At 27.1% G+C, this 26,798-nt stretch overlaps 1 protein-coding gene across 4 annotated transcripts in view; it reads left to right on the top strand.

Annotated features, from left to right (window-relative positions):
• The window catches only part of grh (grainy head), a 914,307-nt gene extending 888,264 nt beyond the window's left edge, over nt 1-26,043 (top strand). The window contains exons 13-18 of one of the 4 annotated variants that reach the window (XM_075359398.1): nt 12,717-12,896; nt 13,604-13,656; nt 15,770-15,892; nt 17,494-17,680; nt 23,580-23,644; nt 25,746-26,043. In XM_075359398.1, coding sequence (XP_075215513.1) covers nt 12,717-12,896; nt 13,604-13,656; nt 15,770-15,892; nt 17,494-17,680; nt 23,580-23,644; nt 25,746-25,878 — 741 coding nt within the window. In that variant the 3' untranslated portion in view covers nt 25,879-26,043. The remainder of the gene's footprint in view (nt 1-12,716; nt 12,897-13,603; nt 13,657-15,769; nt 15,893-17,493; nt 17,681-23,579; nt 23,645-25,745) is intronic. The other 3 variants (XM_075359402.1, XM_075359399.1, XM_075359401.1) reach the window with 3 other exon arrangements.
• Nucleotides 26,044-26,798: the final 755 nt, after the last annotated feature.

Genomic DNA, 26,798 nt, shown 5'->3' with positions numbered 1-26,798 from the left:
GTAGTTTGAATTCAACAAAATCTTACTGACTTCCACATGACTTCCTTGTACGCCTATTAAATTACATATACACATTTTTAAAAGTACACAAAATTTTATTTCATCAATACCTTATTTATCACTAATAACTTATTTTTTTACAATGAGAGGTTAATAATTATTAATAAATCAATATATTAAAATTAAAAAAAAAAACCTTTCGGCACGCCGGTAGGCGGAGATAGATTTCATCGGTGCTAACTAGGGGATAAAAAATATTTACACCTTAAAGTTAAGAAAAAATTCAGATTTACTCAATACGACAACGGTTGAATGTGAAAAATGTTCACATGTTTACAATACAAGCCCCATCTTCTTACAATTCCATCAACATTTTGGTCATTCCCTGCAGTAAGGGTTGGTCATATCAAAAATTGTTTCAGACAAAAGCTTTAGGTAATGTTCACAGGACTAACGACCACTTTAAACCGATTCGATACTGTGCATATTAAGGGAGGTATGATTCTTTTTTCAAGTGGGGTTTCTTCGAAACCCCACTTTTTCAATCTTTTCATTTTTTATCATTCTTTTTCGGCCTACACTTTCCGTGACTCGGCAGTAATCGAAATTACACGCCGGTAACCTTGGTAGTCCCGTGGCCCTTAAGGGCTGAACGGGGGAAAGTGCAGGTTTCTTCTTTTTTTTCTCTCTTCGGTATGCTGCTTGGCTCGTTCCTTCTTCTTCTTTCTTGAAAAAAAAAGGAAATAAGGAACTTACAATGGGGTAATATTTTTCGCGATCGCGGTTTCGGAGCGGCGATCGCCTTATTTTCGACGTTATAAGAAGAGGAATATTCAAACATCATACTAATAAATCATCCAGACACACGTGTGTCCAGGAAGGGGTTGGGGGGACCGCGTGGCCGCAGTGAAGAAACTAGTGTTGTGTTGGCTGTGGAATCTGGAACATAGAAACAGAAACACACCCACACAAAAAAAACTATATATATTTATATCTGAAAAAAAGGTAGTTTTATTTTATTTGTATTTGTTTTGGATATACAGGAAGGGAAAAGGCAGTGTTTCTCATATATATTTAACCGACTTGGTCGTATCTCTTTATTATTTCTTTTCCCCCTCTCATGGGAACTACTTAGGGGTGAACATCGCTCGCGCAAAAAAAAAAATTTGTGTTTCCAGACACCAAAAACGGCGTTCACTCGACACCTTACCTCTGTCCCATTTCTGGACCGGTATTGTGGCGGCGTTCCTGCTTCAGATTTGGGTCGGCACGATTCCAGGATCCTCAGTCTGAAAAATAAATAAAAAATTATATCTGAATAGATACGTACCGTTTATAGTCTCTTCGTAAGATGGTGTGGCGTATTCCGATTTTGGCCTTTAACGAACTCGATCGAGATTTTTAAGGAACAATTTGAAAGTGATTGGCACAAAATTACAGCAGTTATCGTGTCCACAATAAAGTGAAATATATATATATACACTTTTGAGGTGATGGTGGTTTTGGGGTCTGGAGGATGTAAAACGCGAAGATACGTCGAAATTTTCCGGAAGTCGAATCATGGTACCCGTTACAATAGGTAACTTTCATATGAAATATAACCTCTCATTTACAATGAGAGGTTAATAATTATTAATAAATCAATATATTTAAATAAAAGAAAAAGTTAAAAAACAAAAAAAAAAGGAGATGAAGTCAGATTCGAACGGATGTGCCTTCGCCTTGTAAGATCCAAATATGAACGGATGTGCCTTCCCCTTGTAAGATCCAAATATTTCATTGATTAAACTTTTATTTGCCTATAACTCTGAAACCAATGAAAGTAAGTATCACTTATGATATATCGTTGAAAAGCTCTCAATAAGGGCTTATTACTGCAGTCAAGAAAAAGTCCAAAATCCAAATTATTTTGGATTTTGGGCTTTTGGTTGTCATTGAAATCAAAAGAGGAGGTGCACAACTACATGTTACAACATTCCTAAATCAAAAATTTCATCATACTACGTCAAATCGTTTTTGAGTTATGCGAGATACCTATGTACATACATACAGACGTCACGCCGAAACTAATCAAAATGGATTCAGGGATGGTCAAAATGGATATTTCCGTTGAAATCTGAAAACCAAAATTTTTCGCGACCACAGTACTTCCTTTACTTCGTACAAGGAAGTAAAAAAAGTATATATTTTTTTGCAACGATTAAATTTAGCCCATCTCATCTACTTTCTAAAAAAAAAAAACCTTTAAATTTTTTTCCAATAAATAAGTGGAAAAATAATTAATTAACTTATTAGGAAAAAATTATAAATGGATAATTGTACCATAAAATTTACGAAAATTGGACATTTTTTAAACTAATTTGTTCTACTAGTTGTTGGTTACATACAATTTTTTTTCATCTAGAAAAATACGGTTTCTCCTGACAAAACCGTAAGTAAATAATATGTTAAAATATCACATGAAAGGGCCATCCAATGATGGACCCCCCCCCCCCACCCCACGAAAACAAATAGTAATTAATTTTAATCACATAAAGTTCATTGTTATAAACGTATTTATAGCAAAAAGTAATTACTTCAAAAGAGATGAACCACACGTCTTGCGCATTCAGTTAGCACGCGATGTCTATTATCAGAGATAAACACCGGTTGATTAACGAATGATAACAGCGTAGTGATTGCTGATGGGAGATTTTCTTTCCCTCTAAATATAAATAAATATACACATTGTATGTTTTATTATAAACAAAAATATTCTTGTTTTGTCCACAGAAAAAGTCCACACAAAACATTAAATTTGAGATCGGACTTAAATGTTTTAGTTATTAATAAAAATGTTGTTCGGTTTGATAAAATAATTATCGATTATATTGTTGGAAAAACAATTATTTAAGTACACGCGTATTAAAAAAAAAAAAAAATAGTTGTGCAATATTCTAGAAGTAATGTCGCGAATGTATTTATCTAAATCCTACAAATTTGATCACGGTAATGAAACACATATGCGAGATAATTTTCCTTTTAAATGTTATACAACATGCCTGGACGTACAATAACATACTTTAGATTGAATATAAATTGATAAAATATCAATTTACTTAAGCATAAAGAAAAAGTCGTTAGCATTGGTTCACACTGTTGAGCAATAGCATCTTTACTGTTTTTTTTGTTTTTTTTTAGTTTTTTTCAATTTGCTTTCAAGTCTGGATAAATGAGAATTGAAAGGCTTTTTACTTGTTAAAATTTTTAAAAAAATTTTCAAAACATTTTTGTGTACTGTGTTTATGTATATATATATATATTAGTATATAATATGCAGGTGAGTGTGGATATGCGCATAAACCCACGCAAATACTCTTGCAGTTGTAACAAAGTTATAAGTTTATTATAGTTTGCGTTTCTTGTTTCTAAATGTGCATTACATTTAATCATAATCACAGTTAATTTATTTATTAAGCGTTGTATTCAATGACCGTACGTATAATAGAGATGGCGGTAAAATCAAACGAGTTAATGTTAAAAAAAAAATTAAAAAAATATTTAAATTATTTATAGCTTATAGATTGTGTCATTGTCTTTAAGCGGATGTTCTTTGATGTATTACAAGAATATTATGCTGATGTATATTTCTCGGTATGACTGGCGACTCTAAAACCCATACTAAAAGAAGGTCCGTACGAGGGGATAAGCATTTGCGATTTATTCCTCGGCGGATCGGTTTAAACAAGCCGCAAAGAGAGACAGGCGAACGTGTCTTGACCTTAACAGACCGAACGACGATTTACACATATCGTTCGACGGTTCGTATCGTCTCAAATACAAACACCGCTACCCGACCCTCCCCGTTCGATCTTTTAGAAAGATCGCCTACCTTGTAGATTGTGTCTCTTTTTACAGATTGATATTCAATATAGTTAGTACTATCTGGTGACAGATTTCAACCTACATATTTTTCTACCTTTTTTTGTAAAGTCACTTTCACTTTATATATCGTTTTCCTTTTGATGCATCAATCTATAAGATCGTTTTAAAGTAGAGTAAAACGTAATTCTCGTTCGTATAGAAATAAACAGAAATGAAAAAAATTTAGAATAATTCGTTATACTTCTGTATCGGTTTACGTATAAAATCCTTCTTCTTATTATCATATATTAATAAAACTATATTATTACTATTCTTAATTTGTCAAATATACTGTTCGCCTCAATATTTATATAGGACAGACATGTAGATAATTAATGTACATAATAAATATGGAAAAATGTTAAAATACACTAAAACAAAGTATTATCCAGATGACTAATTACAGTAGTTTCCCTTCCAGAGCTACAGTGCTACCTAGACCGGAAAGTAAAAGTAAAAAAAATAATACTAATCGAATTTAACATTTAAATTATTCCTTTACACTTTTAAAACATTCTTTATCTGATCTTTAATCGTTATTAACTAATATTCTGATTAAATATTTGTGAAATAAATGGATTAAAAAATAGACATTGTTTTTTAATGATAATCATTGAATGCAGTAACATAAAATACTGGTTATATAAACTATAAGTTTACCAGTCTATTTAATTTTAAACGATAATGGTTTCGACTGGAATAATAATCTGCCTCAATTTACAACTGATGTCACAACAATGTTAATACCTGTACAAGTAAAATTTGCAAAATAAAGGTTTGTGAAACGAAGATGAAATAAAAGAAATCAACTTACATTTAAATAATTAGTTCTCACAAATCACTGATGTATCGACAGTACAGAGGAGTTTCACTCTAGGGAAACCAAATCATATGTATATTTGTATCAAAAAACAACCATCAAACACAGTAATAGAAAAACCTACAAAAACTAATACCGACAATCGACTATCGCGGGATCTCGCATCATCAGGCGGTACGTAATTGTATAATTACATCAACAAATAACAAAAACGGATTAAAGCCTTAAAAATTTAGAAAACTTAAACTCTAACAACCACATAATTTATAACACAACTTCATTGCCATATTGGAAAGATGCTAACTTAAAACGTCACTACGTTCGTAAACATTGTAGCCAACTGCTACACTCCCACTATCTTTAATTAAAACATCATCTTCAAAAATGATCTGATGGGTAATCATTTCATACTTTCATTTAAATTTATAAACATTTTTTTTTTGTGGTTAGGGTTTATGTTTTGTAAATTTTTAAGTCTTTATTTCTTTTTTGTTCTTGTTATTTGTTGTTGTAATTAAATAATTATGTTCCGAGTGATGAAGCGGGATCCCGTAATAGTCGTCTATTGGTATTAGTTTTTTGTGTTTTTCTGTTATTGTGTTTGGTGGTTAAGTTGTTTTTTTAGTTTAATTTGTATAGTGCTCAGTATGTTAATGAATTATTTGAATTTTCATATATATATATATATATATATATATATATATATATATATATATATATATATAAAATAAATTTACTTTATTTATTTATGAAGGAAAATTAACATTGACTGTATGTAGAATGTCCAAATATTTTGACTTAGAAAAATTAATTCTTATCTAAATTTATATAATCACAGATATATCTGAGTAAAAGATTATTTTCTGAAGATTACTGTTATGAAAAAATTGAAGTATTAGTAAGACTTAAGAGCTTATAACTTGCTTTTGTAAATAATATCTTCATAAATATTACAAAGAAAAAACCATACTTAGATACTGACCAAGAAATATTTTTAGGCCAACCTAAAGAGATTTGACCTTTCATTGTAAATTATATTATGTTTATCGTAGTTTGAAGGCTGATTTAGAGAGCTCAAGCAGGCTGTAAACCGATGTTAGATATGTAGAGACAATGGACCACCATACAGGAGAGATGCCTGAAGCTTTTCTTTAGTGATCCAATCTTAAAAAAAATATCCCTTTAATATATCTTCCCCGTCCACCTTACTTAACTATACAATTTAACATATTATACTATCATATTTTGGCTCTAAAATAAAGACACTAAAAATGTAATTTAACAGAATGCATTATTTTAGTTCCTTAACTTACTATATAATATGTAATACAATTATCATTAAGGTAAGGATGAAGGATTGAGGAGAAAAATGTTATTCTCTATTAATAATAGTAAATGGATGAATTACTGTTATTTGATAGCATAGGATTCAATCAGTTTTTTTATAAAATAGGATCATTGTAAATTCATCTCACTTTTAATTATAATGAAAATTTTAAAAATTTATTTCCCACCTCAACATACTAATTATGCAACAAAAAATTCCTTTTATTTGTTAATCATCTTTCCTTCCAATAGAATTTTTTTATCTTTTCAGCTTTTTTTTTTTTAATTTTCAGTGTTCTATTTAACATAACATTTTCTATTAAGCAATTATATAAAAAATGACTTAATAGACTTAAGGACTTAATAGAAAACCCTACTAACAGTTTTCTATTTAGGACATCACCGATATCAAATGTTTTCAAAGTAGAATTATACTTCGATGATGTATGAGATTTTTTTAAATTAAACACGGATTTAGCTATTTCTATTTTGTATCCTTATTATATATTGTATAATTTTCAAAGATGTTAACCTTTAAGACATTCCAAATGACTAATAAAACCAAGTTAGCCATCTGTTATATAAGTTGAATTTTTAAACATATTTTGATAAATATATGTAAACTAAAATCTTGTGTTCACTATATTTCCCAGATTTTATTGTAGCTGTTATACATATAAAACATCAAAGGTACAAGTAGCATTAGGAAATATGTATATATTTTTTTTCAATAAATATTGATTTAAATTAGAAAATCATCCTTTGATGAACCATTGTACCATGTAAGTCTAAATATTATCTGAATTTTGAAGTGCTTGATATGCCAATACGTAACGCTATATTTAGCACAGTTAAGACAACAACAGCAAATCATTTCTCTTCTTAATTTCTCTGTAAGTATGTTATAGAAAATTATTATTCTTGGGAGTTACTATTCCGCTTTCATGAATGATATATCTTGTGTCAAATCACTTAAAACTGTTAGCTGATGGCAGTCAAAGTAAATTTTCAATATTGTAAATTGAAATTTGAGAAATTGCTAAAAATAACAGATGGTTACTCATCTAAAAGAATGTTTAAAAATAGATAAATTATTTTATAATCATTGTATTGTACAAGTTACAAAATTTTTCATCTTTTTTCAAGCCAAAACTTTTATCATAGAAAAACGTATCATATCAGTCAATAAATACATATATATATATTTAGAAAGAGAAAGAGAGAGCTTTTTGTATGTAAGACTTTTCTTTGTCATCAAAGAAATATTTCTTCAGATGTTTTAGAGAAGTCATAAATTTTAATGAAGTCTCTTTGTAGTGATAAATATATTTTTTTTTAGTAGAACAAAAAATTTTACCTTTCTCTAAAGCTAGATGTAAGAACAGTTGAATGCTTTCTTTAAATGAGTAAGCTAAATAAAAATAATAATCTTCATAGCTTGAGATCTTCAAACTAATGAGACATTGCAATGTGTAGACTAAAGTAAAAATAAATTTAAAAAAACTTCAGTTATACATTATTAAGGGCAACAATCGGTGTCTTTGTACGGTGCACAATTATCGATTCTTATCAAATTGCTCTGTATAATCAAAAGTTGCATCAACCGCTGTTATAAGCATTTTCTTCAGCGCTCCAAATGAAACTCGGTATTCTAAGCATTCATCCTACGTTATTGAATCAATGGAAAAGATAGAAAGAGAGAAAATTATCCACAATAGCTGCTCAAACGACATTCTTTTGTTTTTCCAATTCTTATAACTCGTTTGTTTCTTTGTCATCCTCTTTAAAGATGGCTTCCGTTTCTCTGTCAGGTTGTTTCTGTTTTTATATTTAATACATATTAATAAGATCACTTCTTTTTTGCAGCTACATTGATGGCTTTAGTTTATATATATATATATATATATATATAAAATAGTAAATAAAATAAAACATAACTTTGTTTTTTTTTTCAAAGCAATAGAAATTCCAACTTATGCAACATATATGGAATCCTTGAATAATGGACAATTCATAAGGCAAATAATTCGTGATACCTTTAGATTATAATAATAAATAGAAGGACAAAAAGCAAAGATGATCCTCTGTTTTTTTTACTAAATTATTCTAAAACAATCATAAATAGAATATAAATCATCTATCATTTAAATATCACTGAATAATTTTATTTTATATTATTTTACTTCTTATTACACTACTTCATATTTAAAAAATAATATTAAAAAACTAAATAAATAAAAGTCATAGTCATAATTTTGTTTGGGTAACAGAAATGATTATACTATTTAAAAGAATAAAAGTTCCTATTTTTTGTGAAACTCCCTTCTCTTCAGCATCTTAAGTAAATGAATGGAGATAAAAAATTGAAGTTTTCATTTCAATAACTAATTATCATTTTACTCAGTATCCTAGTTTTTGATGGACTGTAGAGGATAGGATAGGATAGGATAGAGGATAGGATAGGAGTCTAAAATCTTAAATGTAATGATAGGGGATGTGGAAAATTTTTTAAAAGTATTTTTAAAAACAGAAAAGTGGTTTTAAAAAAGAAACCTGGAGCTCAGTATAGTAACTCATTAATGGTAGTTAAATTGAAGCAACTATCTAATGTAGTTTTAAAAAATAGAAAACCCCCAAAACCCCTAAGTTATCAAGTTTCTTTTTTTTTAATAGTACCCTAATCTGAGCTACATTAAGAAGAAGCATGACTTCTTGTTAAGTTAATAAATCATAGAAAAACATTTTCAAAGAGGTTGAACATTCCCTTTACACTTGCAAATTTATCTATTAAGGTCACTACTAATTAACCCACCAGGTTGGTCTAGTGGTGAACTTGTCATTGTAGATCAGCTGATTTTGAAGTAGATAGATATAAGGTTGAAATCGTAGTAAAGTGACTTTTGTATGGAATGAATACTTCACCGTGAATAGCAGTGTTGACCTGAAAAATTGAATAAGATAGTCTCAGAACTGTATCTGCAGTAGTTTTTGAAAAATCTAGTTTGAAAAACAATAAATTAGAGCAAAAAAAAATTTTGTAAATAATTTTGTTAAATGGGTAATAAACATAAGAATTAAGAAATAAAACTGGTAGAAAATTTAATTCTGAACAAAATGATGTAAGATAAGCTGCAACTGTAATAATTAAACTCATTTCCCAAAGTCGTACAGTGGTGAAATTTTAAACGACATAAGTCAATAAATATTCTACTTTTAATTTCACATTTTTTTTATAAATAGAACATTTATTATATATAAGTTGTTGGAGATTCAATTGAAACGACTTGAGGAAGGGAACTAAATTGATAATATACAGCTATAGATACGATTGATTTTGGCTGTCGATTCAGTATGAATAGATCAGGTGGCTGTTGAAGAAACCTACCAGGTTGAGGTTCACCTAGTGGTGAATTTGTCATCGTAAATCAGCCGATTTCAAAGTCAAGAGTTCTATGTTTCAAATCCTAGTAAAGACAGTTACTTTTACACAGATTTGAATACTAGATCACGGATATCAATGTTCTTTGGTGTTGTATATTAACCACACATCTCAGGAACGATCGACCTGAAACTGTACAAGATTACACTTCATTTATGTTCATACATAACCTCTTCATCCTATGAAGTAATACCTTACGGTGGTTCCAGAGGCCAAACAGAAAAAGAGAGGTATATACTAATCAAATAAATTAAATTTAACTTGATCAAATGGAAATCTCTTCCATTAAAATGAATACATACTAATAGAATGGTGTTTTATGACTTTAATGATGGTTGTTGTAAATTTGAAAATAAATTGTAATTATTTGATACCGAAATCAATTTTATAAAAATTTAATTAGTCGCTGATAAGAAACTATATTTAATATCTTTTAATCCTTTTCTTGATAATTGGCAAACTTGGCATAATTTGATTATTTATTTTCATTTTTAGATCACGATAATAAAGTTTATAATGGAACATCAATTTTCAACATTTTTATTATGATGTATGAGAGTCAATAATATGTTAAGTAATATATAGTTATAGGTCATGTAGTCTGCTTATGAGTTCAACTCCATGGTGGGCTCATTATGCCTAACTGGAATGACAAACTACTTAGATATAGATGACCGCATCAGTTGCAGACTTTCTGTTTATAGAGTTAATCGATGACGTCTTACAGAAACAACCAACCAACTATTCAGCCCTTGGCTGTTGTTTGATAGAACATGAAAATAAAAAAACCACTTACAGCACAAACATAAATACACACATACATATATATGCATATATGCACATAATATGTTAAGTAGATGATTTTTATTATTCATACTATGTGAAAAAAATTTACATGCTCGTAATTCTTTCGTTCTTAGTTTTAATTTAAATATTTTATAGCTGAAAATTATATTAAAAAGAAAAAATTTGCATAAATATTCTAAAATGATGCATATAAAAATGTGAATAGAAAGTATACACAAAAAAAGAAGAATAATTTGGATTTTAATTAAAGTAGTGATAGCGATAGTCTTGAAAAATTAAATTATAAAAAAAAAATTGTTCATATTATTCAGGTAAATAATTTAAGCACAAGCATCTTGAAAAAATATAAAAAGAAAGTGGTAATACTTCCTCCAAAAAATTAAGAAAAAGGTAAATAATTTATTATTTTGTATTTTTCCTTAATTTTTTTCAAAATGTTTAGTTAATATGTTGTGTATTAATTAAAATATTTTTTAATTAAATACAATATTTATTAATTAATTATAATGCTAATTAATAAACATATTTTCTAATATAGGTGAATCTGAAAGAAAGATTGTCAGCAACATTTTTTTTTATAAGACATCAATTCTAAACCCGTTAGAGAATAATAATAAACAATGCGTTCTGTGTAACTAAACCTAAAAGTAGTTTAACTTTGGTTGTCTATAGGAATCAGATTATTAATCTTGATTTATGCTATATGCATTTTACCTTATTTCATATTTTTAATTTCCAGGATGCTGTTCTTGAAGGTATTAGTTAGAGAACATCAGTTGTAAGAGATTCAGTTTATAATTCTACTTTGGGATGTATATAATCATAGTCCAGATATTAAGGTTTATTTCTCATGTCTCTTTTTTAAAACTCCTGTCTCCTGTACCAAATTACTATTATTCTCATAAAAAAATATGCCCTGTTTTTCCTACTATTTTTTTCTATTATATCCTTCTATGTTTAAATAGTATTTATAGAAATACCGAAAAAAATATTTATGAATTGGTTAGAATACTTTTTTTTTGTGAAATGACAGATGTAATTCTGACCAAACACGATGGTTATAACAAATACAATATGGCTTAAATATACATCTGGAAACTGTATTTTCATTGAGTTAAACCACTCAGGAAAATAATTTCTCCTAATATCATTGATCTTAAGTAAAAACTTACCGGTAGAGTGACAAATTTTCCTGACTTTAAGCATTGTATTATAATAAATAGTAAAACTATTATAATAGTTTACTATTTACTATTTATTTTATATTATTTATTTATTTTTATATTATTTATTTTATTTTATTTTTTAAAACTTTGATTCCACCATTACATAAAAATATTTCTTCCAAAATTCTTTGCTAATATAGAAATATGATAATTTTTTTTCCTTATTCTGAATCACCTTTTTCTATAATTTCCTGTAGTGATACTATTTCTGTATAACTTAAGAATACTTATTATTTTTATTATTTTTTTTTTTTTTAATATAGCACTGCTTTTTATATACACTGATAAATATTTCATCAAAAAATATTCAGTTTATTTTTTATAGTCCTTATGAGTTCCAAGACAACATATTAAAATAGTAAAATTATAATTATAGAGAATGTTTATAAATCTCATATAATGTTATGTTATTATATATGCGTATCTACAACAGTTATAACTGTAAATTGAATGATTATATAATTCTTATTAGGTAGCATAAAATAAAAATTAAGTATCTAATCTTAATTCAAAATGTAAAACAAATAATAATAAACTCATACAATTTTGTTTTAATTTGAATTTTGAAGACATTTACGTATTTAAAAGGAAAAAAAGTTAAGATGTGCTAATTACATGAACTTCTTGTATAACCGCAATAAGAACTATCACTGGAATGGCAGGTTTAATCATTGTAGTTAATTACAATAAAGCCACTGTAGAACAATTATTTTGATATGAAAATAATTAAAAATCAACACTATTTTGTTGCTCTACTTTTGCATAAAAAATAGACTCTTATTATATTAATATTTTCCAACTGAAATTCAGATTCAATTTATATTAGATTAATTATTCAAATTAATATATAGTTTCTTCCTTTTATATACATCACGTATATCTAGCTGTAGCAACAGTAACATGTTAAAGTGACCAATTACTTCTGGTTTTGTTCTGTATCTTGCGCAAAGCATTGTTTGATCATAAATAATTTTCATAGGATTTGTCTTCAATTCAATTTTTTTCATAAATAATTTCCAATATTACAGTCCTTTTAATTAACAAAGGATTATACAAATTTTTAAATTGTAAACATTAAAGTTTTATACCTGAAAAATATTTTCTCTATACAATTTATATTCATTATTTACTTTATAACTTGCATAGTTTTATCTATTTAATGTATTTGTAATCAATTAATTTATTTTTTCTTTAGGGGGCAGAAAGAAAAACAAGAGATGAGGAACGTAGAGCAGCAAAAAGAAAAATGACAGCAACAGGACGTAAGAAAATGGATGAATTGTATCATCCTCCATGTGAAAGATCAGAATTTTATAGCATGAGTGATTTAACAAAACCACCTGTTCTATTTTCACCTGCTGAAGATATTGATAAGGTAATTCAACAAACAGAATTATTTTTAATTAAAAAAAAGTATATATGTATATAAAACAATTAATAATCATCCTGTTTACTTATATTAACAGACTGTTAAATTAATTTTTTTTTTTTTAGTATTTATAACATATCTGAATTTTATCTCAAAGATTCTGGATTCAAATCCCAGTCAGCTTAGGTATTTTTCAATGCAACAGATTTCATAAACTATATTCCCACATCAAAACTGTAATGCATTACTCATTAAAAAATACTAACCTAATTTAAAAATTGTCTAGATCTAAATCAATTCTAAATTTAATTTAGCAACTTTTTATTAAGAATCAAGGAATGAATGATCCACGTAATTGATTGGAGTTTGTTCAATAAGATGCAAAAACTATAAAGTTTTTAATCGTTCGTATTAAAATACAAACGTGTGATTATTTTTTAATGAAATGAAATGATTTTTATATAAGTAATTTTTATCTGTTGTACAATTATATATACCCTTATAATTACAATAATAATAATTTGAAGAGGTCACCTCCGCAGTTAACATTCTGAAGTCATGATAGTGTTTCATGTAATATAATATAAGGTATCATGTTTTTAGGTTAAGTTGCCTTGAAACTAGTAAGCAACTGATAGCTGCTAGTTATATTTAAATTTGTAGAAATTCTTTGGAAAAATAATTAACTCGTTTCTGTTTTCCTATGTTCACAGTTGACTTCTATGGATCTCCAGGGATTCTACGGCCATGAAACAGATACATCAAGGTAACTACTGAAATATTGTTATTTTCCTTCTCACGGTTAATTCAGTAATATTCTCATCATCCACACATACATATTCAAGAACATAAATACATGCATAATTATATGTCGATAGATTTTTTTAACTTTAATTTAATAATTGGATTTTTTTTTAATAATTACAAATTATATAACCTTAAACATTATTTTTATATATAAAAATTATTTTATAAAATTATCTTCGATGTAATTTCAACTTCTTAATTATGATAGTTTCAACTTTAAATTAAAACATCTGAGGAAGAAAATTTTGAGTTGTATCAAAGCTGAGTAAGAGGTAACTGCCACCATATTAAGGCCAGTGTATAAGAAGTATATATGTAAAGATGTTTATTTTCATATTAAGAGCTATTTAAATTGAACATAACAATAGTAAAAATATCATTTGGCGTGAACAAGAGTCAGTTAGATGGTATCTTAAGTTATTTTTAGCACTATTATACTAATGTAAGAAGTGATTTGGGGTGGCTCATAAAAGATAATCATGATAATTTTTCCTCAAAATAGTACTTTTAATAAGTACTTAGATAACAAAATTATATTATATATCTTGGGGGTTGAGATAGAACATTTTTAAAGAAATATATATACTTACAATATATAGATATATATACTTAGAATAAAAAATGTTTATCAGTAAATGCAAAAATAAGACGCTACAACACAGTTATAAAACCAGTAGCCACTTATGCAACAGAAACACTCTTCCACCTGAACGAACAATCAAAGATAGACAGAATCCAGAAAATTGAAAGAAGAATTGGAAGAACCTGCATCAATAAAAAGTGCCACAAAGATGAAGCGGTGGATTGTGCTCGACAAAGACATGTACAAAGAGTTAGAACCCATCACTAATGCCATGTGTAAGAGGAGACTAGAATTTTTTTGATATATCATGAGGATGCAAGATTCAAGACTTCTGACGCAGCTAAGGAAGTACAATCTTGACTCAAAAAACACCAAGACAAGAAGCATGGATCAGAGAAATAAGAGAGCATCTGAAAGAAGTCGGCCTTACACCAGAAGTCACAACAGATAAGATAAAATTAAACAGGAAAATTGAGATTAAAAACACTTGCTTCACACTCACAATACAAACATTTTCAACACTAGAAAGGGCATGAATATCGGAATGTATGAAAAAGTACTGGGAGAACCGCAAGGCCCAACAGTCCAATAAAAGAGACTTGGATAATGGACTGACTAAAGTGATCCTATGCTGTCATAAAAGATAATAATAATAACTATATTATTATCGATGATAATAACAAAATGAATATATTTACTGCTATGATGCTTAATTATAAATTCATATATATTTATATTATAATTCTTTAATGTAATTTAATTACAATTCCGTAAATATAATTTAATTCAACAAGAATTGAATGTTATTCAAGAATTATAACTTATCTGCTGCTTAATGTTGTTGACTTCATTAAAATCCTATTAAAGATGCAGTTAGTTTTATCTTGATCTAAAAGACCCATATTGCCGGCCTCTGTGGCACGAGTGATAGCATCTCAGCCTTTCATCTGGAGGTCCTGAATTCAAATCCCGGTCAGGCATGGCATTTTCACACATGCTACAAATCATTCATCTCATCCTCTGAAGCATGCCTAATGGTGGATTCAGAGGTTAAACAAAAAAAAGCAAAAAAAAAACACAAAAAAGACCCATATTACTGATTTACTTTGATAATTGAAAACTTTTGATAAATGTAAATTTTACATCAAATGCTTTATTAAAAGCATTTTAATCCATTTAACTTTACTCTTCTCCCTTAATAATAAACTGATAATTTTATTATCCTTATTAACTTTAATCAGTTATATATTTAATCAATTCGTCTCCGAATTTAACACTGTTCTTCCAAAATTAGTTAATACATACTGTAAATAGGAGTACAGTCACAGTGAGTCAGTGTATTATGGATTACAAACATTTATAATTCAGAAATTGAGCTTTCTTTATAATTAATAATAATAATAATAATGAGGTCAGCATCACTTGCTAAGTTAATAAAATAAAAAAATCTTGTTAGGATAATGTTGAAAAATAATTTTTCTGTCTATAGTTTATCAAATGGCGAGTCAGGTTCATTGAAACATACTTCACCTTTTCTACTTCATTCCGGTAAAGGACCTGGAGCTGTAACGCAGACATTAAAATTTCACAATCACTTTCCACCAGATACAGTGTAAGTACAACGTTATTTTTTATCGTATCAGTATATCTTCTATACATGAATTAATCATAATGATTATAGATTATGAAAAGATTTTACAAAAATGTATAGTAATTTTACATTTTACGCTGGATATAAAATAAGAGAAATTTAACTAGCTCATTCAATTAACATGATTTTATAATTACTTATACTTAATTATGATATATTAAGAATGAATAAGCAAAGTTCCATTTATAAAAATTAAAATGATATAAATATTAAAGAAGTAGTAAAAATTCAACAGCAACCCTTCATTATTTTTTTGTCATGTAGTGTTTTTATTTCTAAAAGAAATTACATAAATCTTAAAACTTTCAAGTTAACTGTTTCGGTGACATTTGATTGTAGTAATATTTAAATTTATAAATAAAAACGGTAGTCAGACATGTTTCATAAAAAGAAATTGTATAAATATCATATAAGCCATTTACGGCTGCCCGTTTGTTATAAACAAACTCCACTTTGTTGATCCTCACATAAAAAATGAAGAAAATATAAAGGCGCCATAAATTCATAAAAACCAACAAAGATGAAGTCAGAAGAAATATGTACATTAAACCTTTTACAGCTTTGATTTAGCACACCTAGAATCCAGAATTTGTTTTCCTTTGTCATGCCTTGTATGACAATAACGTTATTTAGGAACTAAGGGTAAATATGTTTTTATGAAAGCAAATATGAAATTGCATTTTTGAAACAGCTAAATTCTACTAGAAATTAATATTTGCTTTATTTACATTCAATCAAGAAAATAACAAAAAGCTCTTCCAATATATTGTAATTTGTTTAGATCCTTATTTTCTTTACTCATTCTTCCAATTAAAATTTAAAGAATTTCTCCCACGGTGCCAGACTCAAAAGCTATAATAACAATACTACATGCCATTCATGGGATTCGTACTTTCAAATTAGATACTATGTAATGGATTCTTTATTTGTTACTTTCTTTAATGAGTGCACCCTGGACAAAATCTGGTGTTCATATCAAATAAATTCCCAAAACCATCTCATTTATAACCCTTTGTAATATCATCTATAATATTAATTATTTTAAAATTAAAAAAAGTAGACCCATACACCCCTTAACTCACATAAGGTAATTCTACGCTACACGTATCAAGGAAATAGATTTCAGTCTTTGTATGGCTTGTCCTGAGACAACGTTTTAAAAATAATCTGTGCAATTTTAAAAATGTATAATTTTAGGCTTTATTTTTTATGTAAATATCAATAATTACTCTTCTGATAGTTTTATGTAATAATAAAATTGTCTGTCTTTTCTTTTTCATGTATTAGAATGCATCTCTTTCATATCTTCTGTTGATAAACAAATTAGATTACAGTATCATGTACTCCATGTGTGGAGTCCGAGTACATAACAGTTGCTCTCTTAATCTAAAAACATGTATTCATAATACATTTATACAAATTAATCTTTACGCATAGAAAATCTTAAGTAAAAGATCACAGCTCAATGGAAAGAAGGATAAAATACTAGTAATGCTAGAACCAAATAAACACATTTTTAAATTAATTCAAATGATTTTTAATTACATGTAATTATTTTACAGAGATAAAAAGGATTTGGATGGAGGTTTAACGACAGATGGTACTGTATTTTCAAGTCCTCCATTAAAGAGGCCAAAAATGGTACCGCCTTTAAACGAACGTGTAATGCTTTACGTCCGACAAGATGCTGAGGAAGTTTACACACCTTTACATGTTGTTCCCCCTACAACTACAGGGTTATTAAATGCTGTAAGTATAATAATTTAAATCAATTTAAGCAACCAAAATCATATACCAGCAATCAAGGTAATAAAAAATGAGTAGTGATAAAAAAATGAATTCAGAAATTTATCTTCTTTTATGATCAATTTTTTTTATTAATTATTACATTCTTACATTGTTTGCATTAATTAATCACATATACACACACACACACACACACAAACTTGTAGGGTCCAGAGAAAAATCTCCTCTCAGCTCTATAATTTATTAAACCCACAAAATTACAAGAAGTAATATCAAAACAAAACATATATGAAGCATGAAGCATGGGTTTAGAACATCAGTGAAGAAAGTTAGGGTAAGGACATAAAAAGTAGGTTGTGATGGAGGTTTAGCTTGCAGTACAGGTTGTCACAGTGTAGGTGCTGTTCATAATTTATATGAAGATCTACTCAATGATTTTGAATATCAAACGAGTTTGATTTTACATCACTGTTTTCCCTAAACATATAAAATTTTACTGGACTTTTGACACTACAAACAAATTTTCTTCACCAAGAACAGCATTGATGTGCAGGTAATAATATGTAAAGAGCTCATAACTGTTTTCAGCAAATCAAAAATACATGAAAATGTCTCTGGCATCATTCTTAACTACATTTGGATTTTGTCTGGGTTGGCTCCATGAAAAGATGATGATATCACCAAATTCTTGCAGTTTTGGTTATTTAAGGTATTTGTTAACCACCACTTCATTGCTGATGACATCCTGGCCAAGGCGGACTGGAATATGTCAAAAGCCGAGGTTTTGAAGATGATCTCTGGTAAAGCCCATAAGGGCTAGGAATAAAGGAGATGCAAAGGATGTCTTTCCCTGTGGGGGTCAGGATGATGACATCTCATCACTATTATCACTAGCGTCACATATACTGATTAAAATATTAAAAATTCTGAAATTAAAATATTATCAACGTTCTGGTGTCCCATTAAGTAAGACTAAAACAACATAGATCAGCTCCTCATGATTTTCTGCCATTCTCACCACAAACTACGTTTACACCTTCACCATGAACTTTACCATCACTGCAACCTGCTTACCATATCTTTGCCTTTACCGCTTTATCAACTGATTCTTTTATAGCATCCCTTTGAGACAAAGCAACAGTTTTTATTTGCAACTGTATGTTAGAATAAAAATTTAGTAACTGGAATTAAGAAATTATTGAAAGTAAGTAAGTTCATTTTTAATGATAAAACAAACAGATTTTTAATGAACAGATAAGATAAACAGATTTTTTAATGACATAAATTAGTTATTATTTATATTTTTAATGTTTCACTTTATTTTCATATACAAGCAGTTCAAAATATATGTTATTTAATAAATAGATTAATTACATTTTCTTTTGCATGAAACACAAAGCCAATATCATTATTATTTTGGTTATGGTGGTACTATATATATATATATATATATATATATACTAAAAACCAATAATGCACATTTCACTATTGATCTCTTCAATTTAATAAACATCTAAGAATTATTTTTTAGCATGAGAACTGCGGTTCACTTTGTTACAATATCATAAAATTGCAGAATTTTTCAGAATTGCCATTTTTATGATGATTCATTAGATAAGATTAAAAAAAGAATTAAGTAATGCTTTTACCAATCTCTTCATAAATATATATTTTCTATCAAATAAATTCTTTAAATGTACACTCATAATGTATTATAAGTATTTCATGTACAATGATTTATTTCTGCCTGTTTTATGTAAATATTTCATTTCTTTTTCTTCTTCAAAATCTATATTATAATATTTTTTAGTTTTCATTATTTTGTTTTTTGAAAATGGGTAAATTTTAGATGTGATGTTTATCATTTAGTAGTTAATAAGGTTATGTTGAGGGGGTAGATGATTCACCTAGTCTAAACGAAAATACATGGTCTAATTTTCTGAAATAATTAGTATTAATTAATTCAATATATCTACCTGATAATAAAATTAATATTAATTTATTTTTTCTCTTTCTTTAAACGTGTTTAATATTGTCATTTTTTTCTGTCGGGCTAATTTTTAGTGCTTTTAAGTTTTGCAAAGCCTAGGATATTAAATAGGCAAAGGATATTTTATAAAGAAAGTAGTTTATTTTTATATCCTTACTTTGCCAATCACATTCTTAAATGTATATTTTCTTTTTTTTTAATCTGTAAGTTAGATATTTGCTTCTAACATAAGACACCATTTTCTAATTACAACTATTCACTCGTACATGTTTAATAGTTTAGTTATCTTTCTAGGATCTTTAAATTCATTATTAATATTCTATTATGTACATCATAGAAAACCTAATTTATTCTATTACTGCTTAGTCCATATACAGATAAATAGTTCTTGACTAAAGTATGCACACTGGTGTGAAGGATACCAAAGAAATAAAGATGGTATTATCAAAGTAAGATTAGTAGAAAAGACTGCCTAATAATAATTTGAAGTTTGGGTTTTGTGAATGCCAAGCAGAGTAATTTTATCTTACCATTTTTTTATTTTTATTATTTCTTTTATTTAATAAAAAATACATAGTTTTTTCTATTCTTATTTACTGATTTATAAAATAATGTATTGTTATCATGCTGTAGCAAACAGATTGAAAATAACATTACAAATTTTAATAAATAAAAAAATATCTTTATTCTATTTTACAAAAATATTAAATAATAATAAAAATAATTCATATTAAAAAAATTACATTTTATTAAAATTATGAAAATTTATGCTTGATGCATCAAAACAAAATAATAAGCAAAAAAATTTACCTTGTTTTTGTTGGTATTAGGAAATTTAACATTACTGAACACCAATAACCTTTGTTTACTCTGCTCTTAAAAGTAAATATTTTATACTTAATTCACAAAATAACATAATTAAAAAATTTATTTTTTTATGAGGAATATATTGTTATATATATATATAAATAACAAAAAAAATATATATATATATAAGTCCACAAAACAGAAATACCCACAGAATATTAAGTCACTCAAAGTTAGATAAAACTAGGTCCATTTTTATTTGTTTTGACAAATGAATATGGTGTATATTCCTTAAAATAGATTTTATAATTTTTCTGATAATAAAAAAAAATGTTAAGTAACAGAAACACGTTTTTCTGCAATAAAAAGAAATCCTTTTTTTTAAAAGGTAGGAAACATTATTTTTAGACCTATACTACATCAATCTGATTAATCTTTCCAGTAAGTTCTGTTCATTTATTGGTGATTACTTGTAAAATTTTAAGTGATGGTGATGGGTGCAAGGTAGAATAAGATAAAAGACTTTTCTGATAACAAAACAGTTTCAATTCATTTATTATAACTACATTTTTTTAATAAAAATGAGCTTTCTGTTTAGCCTATAAAATATATTGAATCACATTTTAGTAATTTATTTTGAAATTAATCAATAACTGTGAACTAGTACATTCAAATTACAGGGAAATTGTTCTTTGAGCATGTTTAGAACTCCTTCTTTAGCGAAGTTACCGATGTAGGTGTCGTTATGGTTCTATTTTAAAAGGTTTAGCAAACTGCTTTGTTCACAGTCAAATAATAAATCTAGTTTATATTTGTTGTTCATTTAATATATTGTTTGACAAATTTAGTGTAACTGTAAAGTTCATGTTCAAGTACATTAAGACTTTTTAAGGTTTTTTCAACCTATATGTAACATTTCCATATTTTATTTAATATCTTTGTTTACGTGTCCCTTTTCTATGTATGATTTGAAAAACATCACAAACAACAATGCAATTTACTTTGCACTTCATATCATGGAAACAGGATACATATAAAAGACATTAACTGTGAATTTTAATTTTTTAATTTTATTTATTGCATATAGAAAAAGCTGACAACCCAGTTGTAGGACTTTCCTGCCACTGCAAGGCTTACAACTGTGGGTTGTTTCTGATTAACGGCTTACACAAACATACACACAACTTAATTAAAAAATTTATCATTTTATCCAAATATAATATTTTTTCGTTTATTTAATTCAATGATTCTAACTAAAGCGTGCATGCATATTTAATTGTAACGGGTGTGGCAGTACTAGCAGCAACGGTCGGCACTAATTAAAATAAAATAATTTCACAACTTGCCTAGACAAATTTCACCTGTACGGTCAGCAGACTGGTGTAACCGTGCGACTAAACGTGCCAGGTACCAAGTCGACCGGATGATTGAATTAGAGACCCGGCCAGACCAAGTTTTTGTTTTACACTTTAAAAATTATTCGTTTATTTAATTATATGGCTCACCTGTGACATCACAACATAGTAGACGACTACAACATTTTTTGGGGTGCAATTTTCCAAAAACATTTTTTTGCAAATATTGTTATTTTTTATTTAATAACAAATGCGCTTAAGGAAAATTAGACCTTAATTAGACAATACCTTGAGATACTTAGGATGACCTTGCTCTCCAGCCTTACCTTCTTGAATTAAATAAAAAATTTAATGACATCAAAGCCCCACACATAGCAGTAATTCTGGAGGTATAAGGTAATTTAGAGGCCAACACAGAACACATGCACGCACACATATGAACATTAACACTGGAAAATTTCCATCTGGTTGTTTGGGTTCCTTAGATGTTAAAACATCAAGGTATGGTGAAAACCGCATAATTGGGCCAGTTACAATACTTTCCCTTCTAGAGTTGTAGCTCTACTAGACGGGAAAGTAACAGCACCTGAACATACTTGAATGATATGAGATTGACAAACATACTAAGTTTTACAAAAACATTTTAATCAAACACAACTTAGTTTAAATACTATTTGATTATGTGCTATAAAGGGATTTTCAAACCTTTTTAAGGTAGACATCAACAACAGTATCACTGGTGAAGAAGAAGCTAAATCGTTTACTTTAATAGTTCCTCTTTGATAGATCTATGTATAATTTCCAATTATAAATAATAATAATTTATAATTTCTATGTAATTTGAATGTGAATTGTTCATAAATGATATTCAAGATTATTATGTTTTTTCATGCTGTTTAATCGATTTATTTTTAATAATTTTGTTCACTATACCATCATAAACTGTTTTTATAACACCTTTTTGAATATTAGCAAATTTTATTTTTGTTTTCAATCAATTTTTAAAAATGATTTTAATAAAAGAAAAAATATAAAAATGAATAGCATTCTTGGTTTTAAAGTTTGATCACAAAACGGACTCAAATATAAATGTGCATATTTTATTTATATTATTTATAATGTCATCAATTTTGTCGAATGGTGCATAACTTCAGTGACATTTAAAATTATGGTATAATCTAAAATGTTTATTCGTTTAATTATTTTTTCAAATTTTTATTTAAATATTGAATCTAAAAATATAGCACAGAATTACGTTAAAAATTGCAAGATCTAAAGGAAGGTAAGGTATTTTAGGGAAATTCTTCATTTCTCCTTTCAAAAAAGAAATAAGTAATATTGTGGTTGGTTCTTTTTTTATCTTACTTGTTTTCGCAGCACTTCTCTTTTGGTAAGTTGGCTTGCTTTACTACTTCTGCTAAAACGCTTTATGCATGCATCTAACAACGCATAATTGTCTTGCAATTCTTTTTCACTTTAACAGGTATTAAAACAATTAAATAAAATCAAACACATTTTCAACAAAAAAACGATAATAAAATAAAAGACTCGCCCCTCCATCCCTGAAAGAAAACAAACAAACAAAAATTATTAAATAAAAAAATTGTTTTCAATTTTTTATCAAGAAGTTAACACTTGTAAATTTGGCAAAATTATTTTTTTCTATCCCATCTGATTTTCTTATAATTTCACAACTCTTTTACTTCACCAAAACTTCTGAAGTATTAATTTTGTTTTCCTTATTTTCCAGATTGAGAATAAGTACAAAATTTCTACTTCAAGCATTAGTAACTTGTACCGAAAAAACAAAAAAGGGTAAGTCAGTCAGTATTATTATTTTTTGAATATATTAAGTAAAATAAAATAATATATAATTGCAGTCATATTTTTATAATTAAAAAACAAAAACATAAATAACACATCGGTTTGATTTAATAAGGTATTCGTAAATTGAAATTATTTAACAATAATAAAAAAAATAAATCATTGAATATTTTAGATTTCTTAGATCAGAAAAATATTCCAAAATATGAACAATAATAATAATAAATTAATTCTGCAGACTACCAATAAATATTTAATGTCCGCCCTTATAAATGACCCGTGAATATTTAATTTATAATTTAATTTCTCTAAAATTACATCATATACATTAATTTAAAAAATTAATTACTAATCCACTATGTTGATTGACTTTGTGTACAGCCTAATGATGGCTTGACAGTCAGCTCAGAATTATTACGAAACAAACATTCTTAGCTCGAACAAGACTAATTTCAACTTATTGTTAAATATTCATCTCTTTCAAGCTCTTAATTTGGCTGGGATGTACTGCTTCTGTTTCTTCTAGATACTCATATTCTAACCTTTTAGTACTTATTACATTTTCACCATTAAAAAATTAGTATAATTTGCTGTAAAAAATTGCTTTTTGGTTTTACTAACTTTTAATTACTTAACTAGTTGTTCTTATCTTACCTAACTATTAATATAATTACTACAAATTTTTATTTGAATACTTAATACAGTTGTTCCTGGCTTAATAAAATAATAACTTATAATGCTTTTAATGAATTAAATAAATTATTTAATAATTATTTTCTTATGATAAAAAGAACTCTGCTTGTATAAATATAAATTATTATTCATACGGTAATCTCAATTTTTATTTTTTTATGGATGGATTAAAATTTATTTTATTATTTTCTTTAACTCTGAAAAAAAATTTAGGCATATTAAAATATATTATAAAGTATTATAACTCATCATGAGATTATTATGCATGCTGTATTAATTTTAAAAGCTTTAAGAAAAATGTTTAAAGTAGCACTGAAAAATTATAACTTTTAATTTTTAAAATATATACTATTTATGAACCATTATATTATTTATACACAAAAATTTACATTTTTAATATGCAGTGTAATGCTTTTTTTTAATGTTCTCTGAATGATTGTTAAATCACTGATATTATTTATATAATAAAATATGACTGCAGTAATTATACGTACCACTAGAGTGTAGTTTATTGTAATTTACATTTATATAAAGGCAATATTTTACCAAATATTGTATGTCTCAAATCACTCAGCTGTATTTGTTTTGTTTCTATCGCTTGCACTGAATTAGATTTCTATGAGTGAAAAAGTTTTGTTTATTTAATATATTAATATTATTAAAGAAATCGTAAACAAAAAAAAAAGTTGTACTGCTAAGCAGTGGGACTTCATGGAAAAAAATCTGTATAAGAAAGCCTGGAATAAAAATGTTGACGTAATTTACATTCTGTTTGATAGAATTGATTACCTATTTAAACAGGGTAGAAAAGGATTTTTATTGTTTAACTACAGAAATAGTGAATCAATTATTTGTCTTAGAGTGTCCTAATCTTTATTTTGGTTGTAAAACACATGAGATTACAAAATTCCACTGGTCAGAGTTGCTTTTTCTAAGAGTAAAGGTGTTTATTATACCAGCAACTTCTTCAGTGAACAGAACAAAGATATCATTTATAGTGCTGAATATCACCTGCATCGATAAACTTGTCATGACTATATACATCTGGCAAAATGAAAAAGAAAGTTAGGAAACCACTTTATTCCTCAATTTGGATGAAATATTTCAATATCACATGTAAAATAGTCCCCTTATTAAATCTATCATCCTGAGTGAAGTTATTATGATAGAAATTTCAGCCCAATTTAACAAGAAAACTTTGATGAATTCATAGCAATATTTAGGATCAAGATGAAGGACATATAGGGAAAGCTGGGAACACAACTAGTGAATTTCTGAACGCACTGAACTTATCGGGTTAAACTGGAAAATTGTAATAAAATAAATATTTATTGCAGCAATTTTTTTTTTTTAATTAAGACTGATTATATAATATATTATTTTAATTTTATTTTTACAGGATTATAGCCAAAATTGATGACGATATGCTCAAGTACTATTGCAATGAAGATATGTTTTTATTGGAAGTTCGACATTCAGATGAAAGTGAGGATCTTCTCGATATTACATTAGTGGAGTTGATGGACCATTAGCAAAAATAAAAAGATAAAAAATTAAATAAATGTATTTATTCATATATATATATATACACATATATATATATTTTTTATGTAATTAAAGATTGATTGATAACCAATAAGTCTCTTTTTTTGTGGCTAATCAAATTTTTGTTTTAATAATAATAATTATTATTATTTAAAAAGTAATATCAGTATGAAAATTTGATATTAAATTTTATATTTGCCTTTGTAAAAGACAATACTTATTGACATGTGTAGTGAAATATAAACAAATAAAATAAATATAGTATTTTTTATTGTTATCACTATTATTATAATATATTTTCTGTATATTTTAATTGTTAACGAATCATTGAGATAATGGACTCGCTTTCTGTTTTGTTTTTTACTTTAAGTAAGAAAAAAGTAATAATATTAGTGGTTTGAGTTATATGTTGGAAATAAAAAAACGAAAGGAAGACGGTGAATGATTAGTGTGGACCCGGTGTACAGCAGAGTGTTAAGTGAGGGTGTTACTGAAAAAAAAGAACAGTTGATGGAAGGAATAAAACATTAAATAAAGTAAAATTATATATGAAGGTTTGTCTGCACTGAATTATAATAAAAAAACAAAATCTTTTGGTTGGTGGAATATTTTTGATAAAATTTAATAATAAAAAAAAAATAATAAAACAAGGATTGAATAATTAGTGCAAAAATATTAGTTATAATTATTAATATTATTATTGTTTCAATTATTAGCTGCTATTATGGTTAAGTGTATTAGTGAGATGCATTGGATTATAGTTTTATGATAACTATTTATTATCCATGACAACTGGCAAAGTAAGTAATACTACTGTCAAATTTCAAAACAAAAAAAAATGTGGTAGTAATTGATATAAATTTAGTCATGAAAACAATCAATAACTTTATTATTTATGTAGATATTT

The sequence above is a fragment of the Lycorma delicatula genome, chromosome 3 (assembly GCF_047948215.1).
Source record: "Lycorma delicatula isolate Av1 chromosome 3, ASM4794821v1, whole genome shotgun sequence".
In the NCBI taxonomy this organism is placed as follows: Eukaryota; Metazoa; Arthropoda; class Insecta; order Hemiptera; family Fulgoridae; genus Lycorma; species Lycorma delicatula.
Note: the sequence above shows the minus strand (reverse complement) of the source record. Positions and strands in the feature narration are given on the sequence as shown.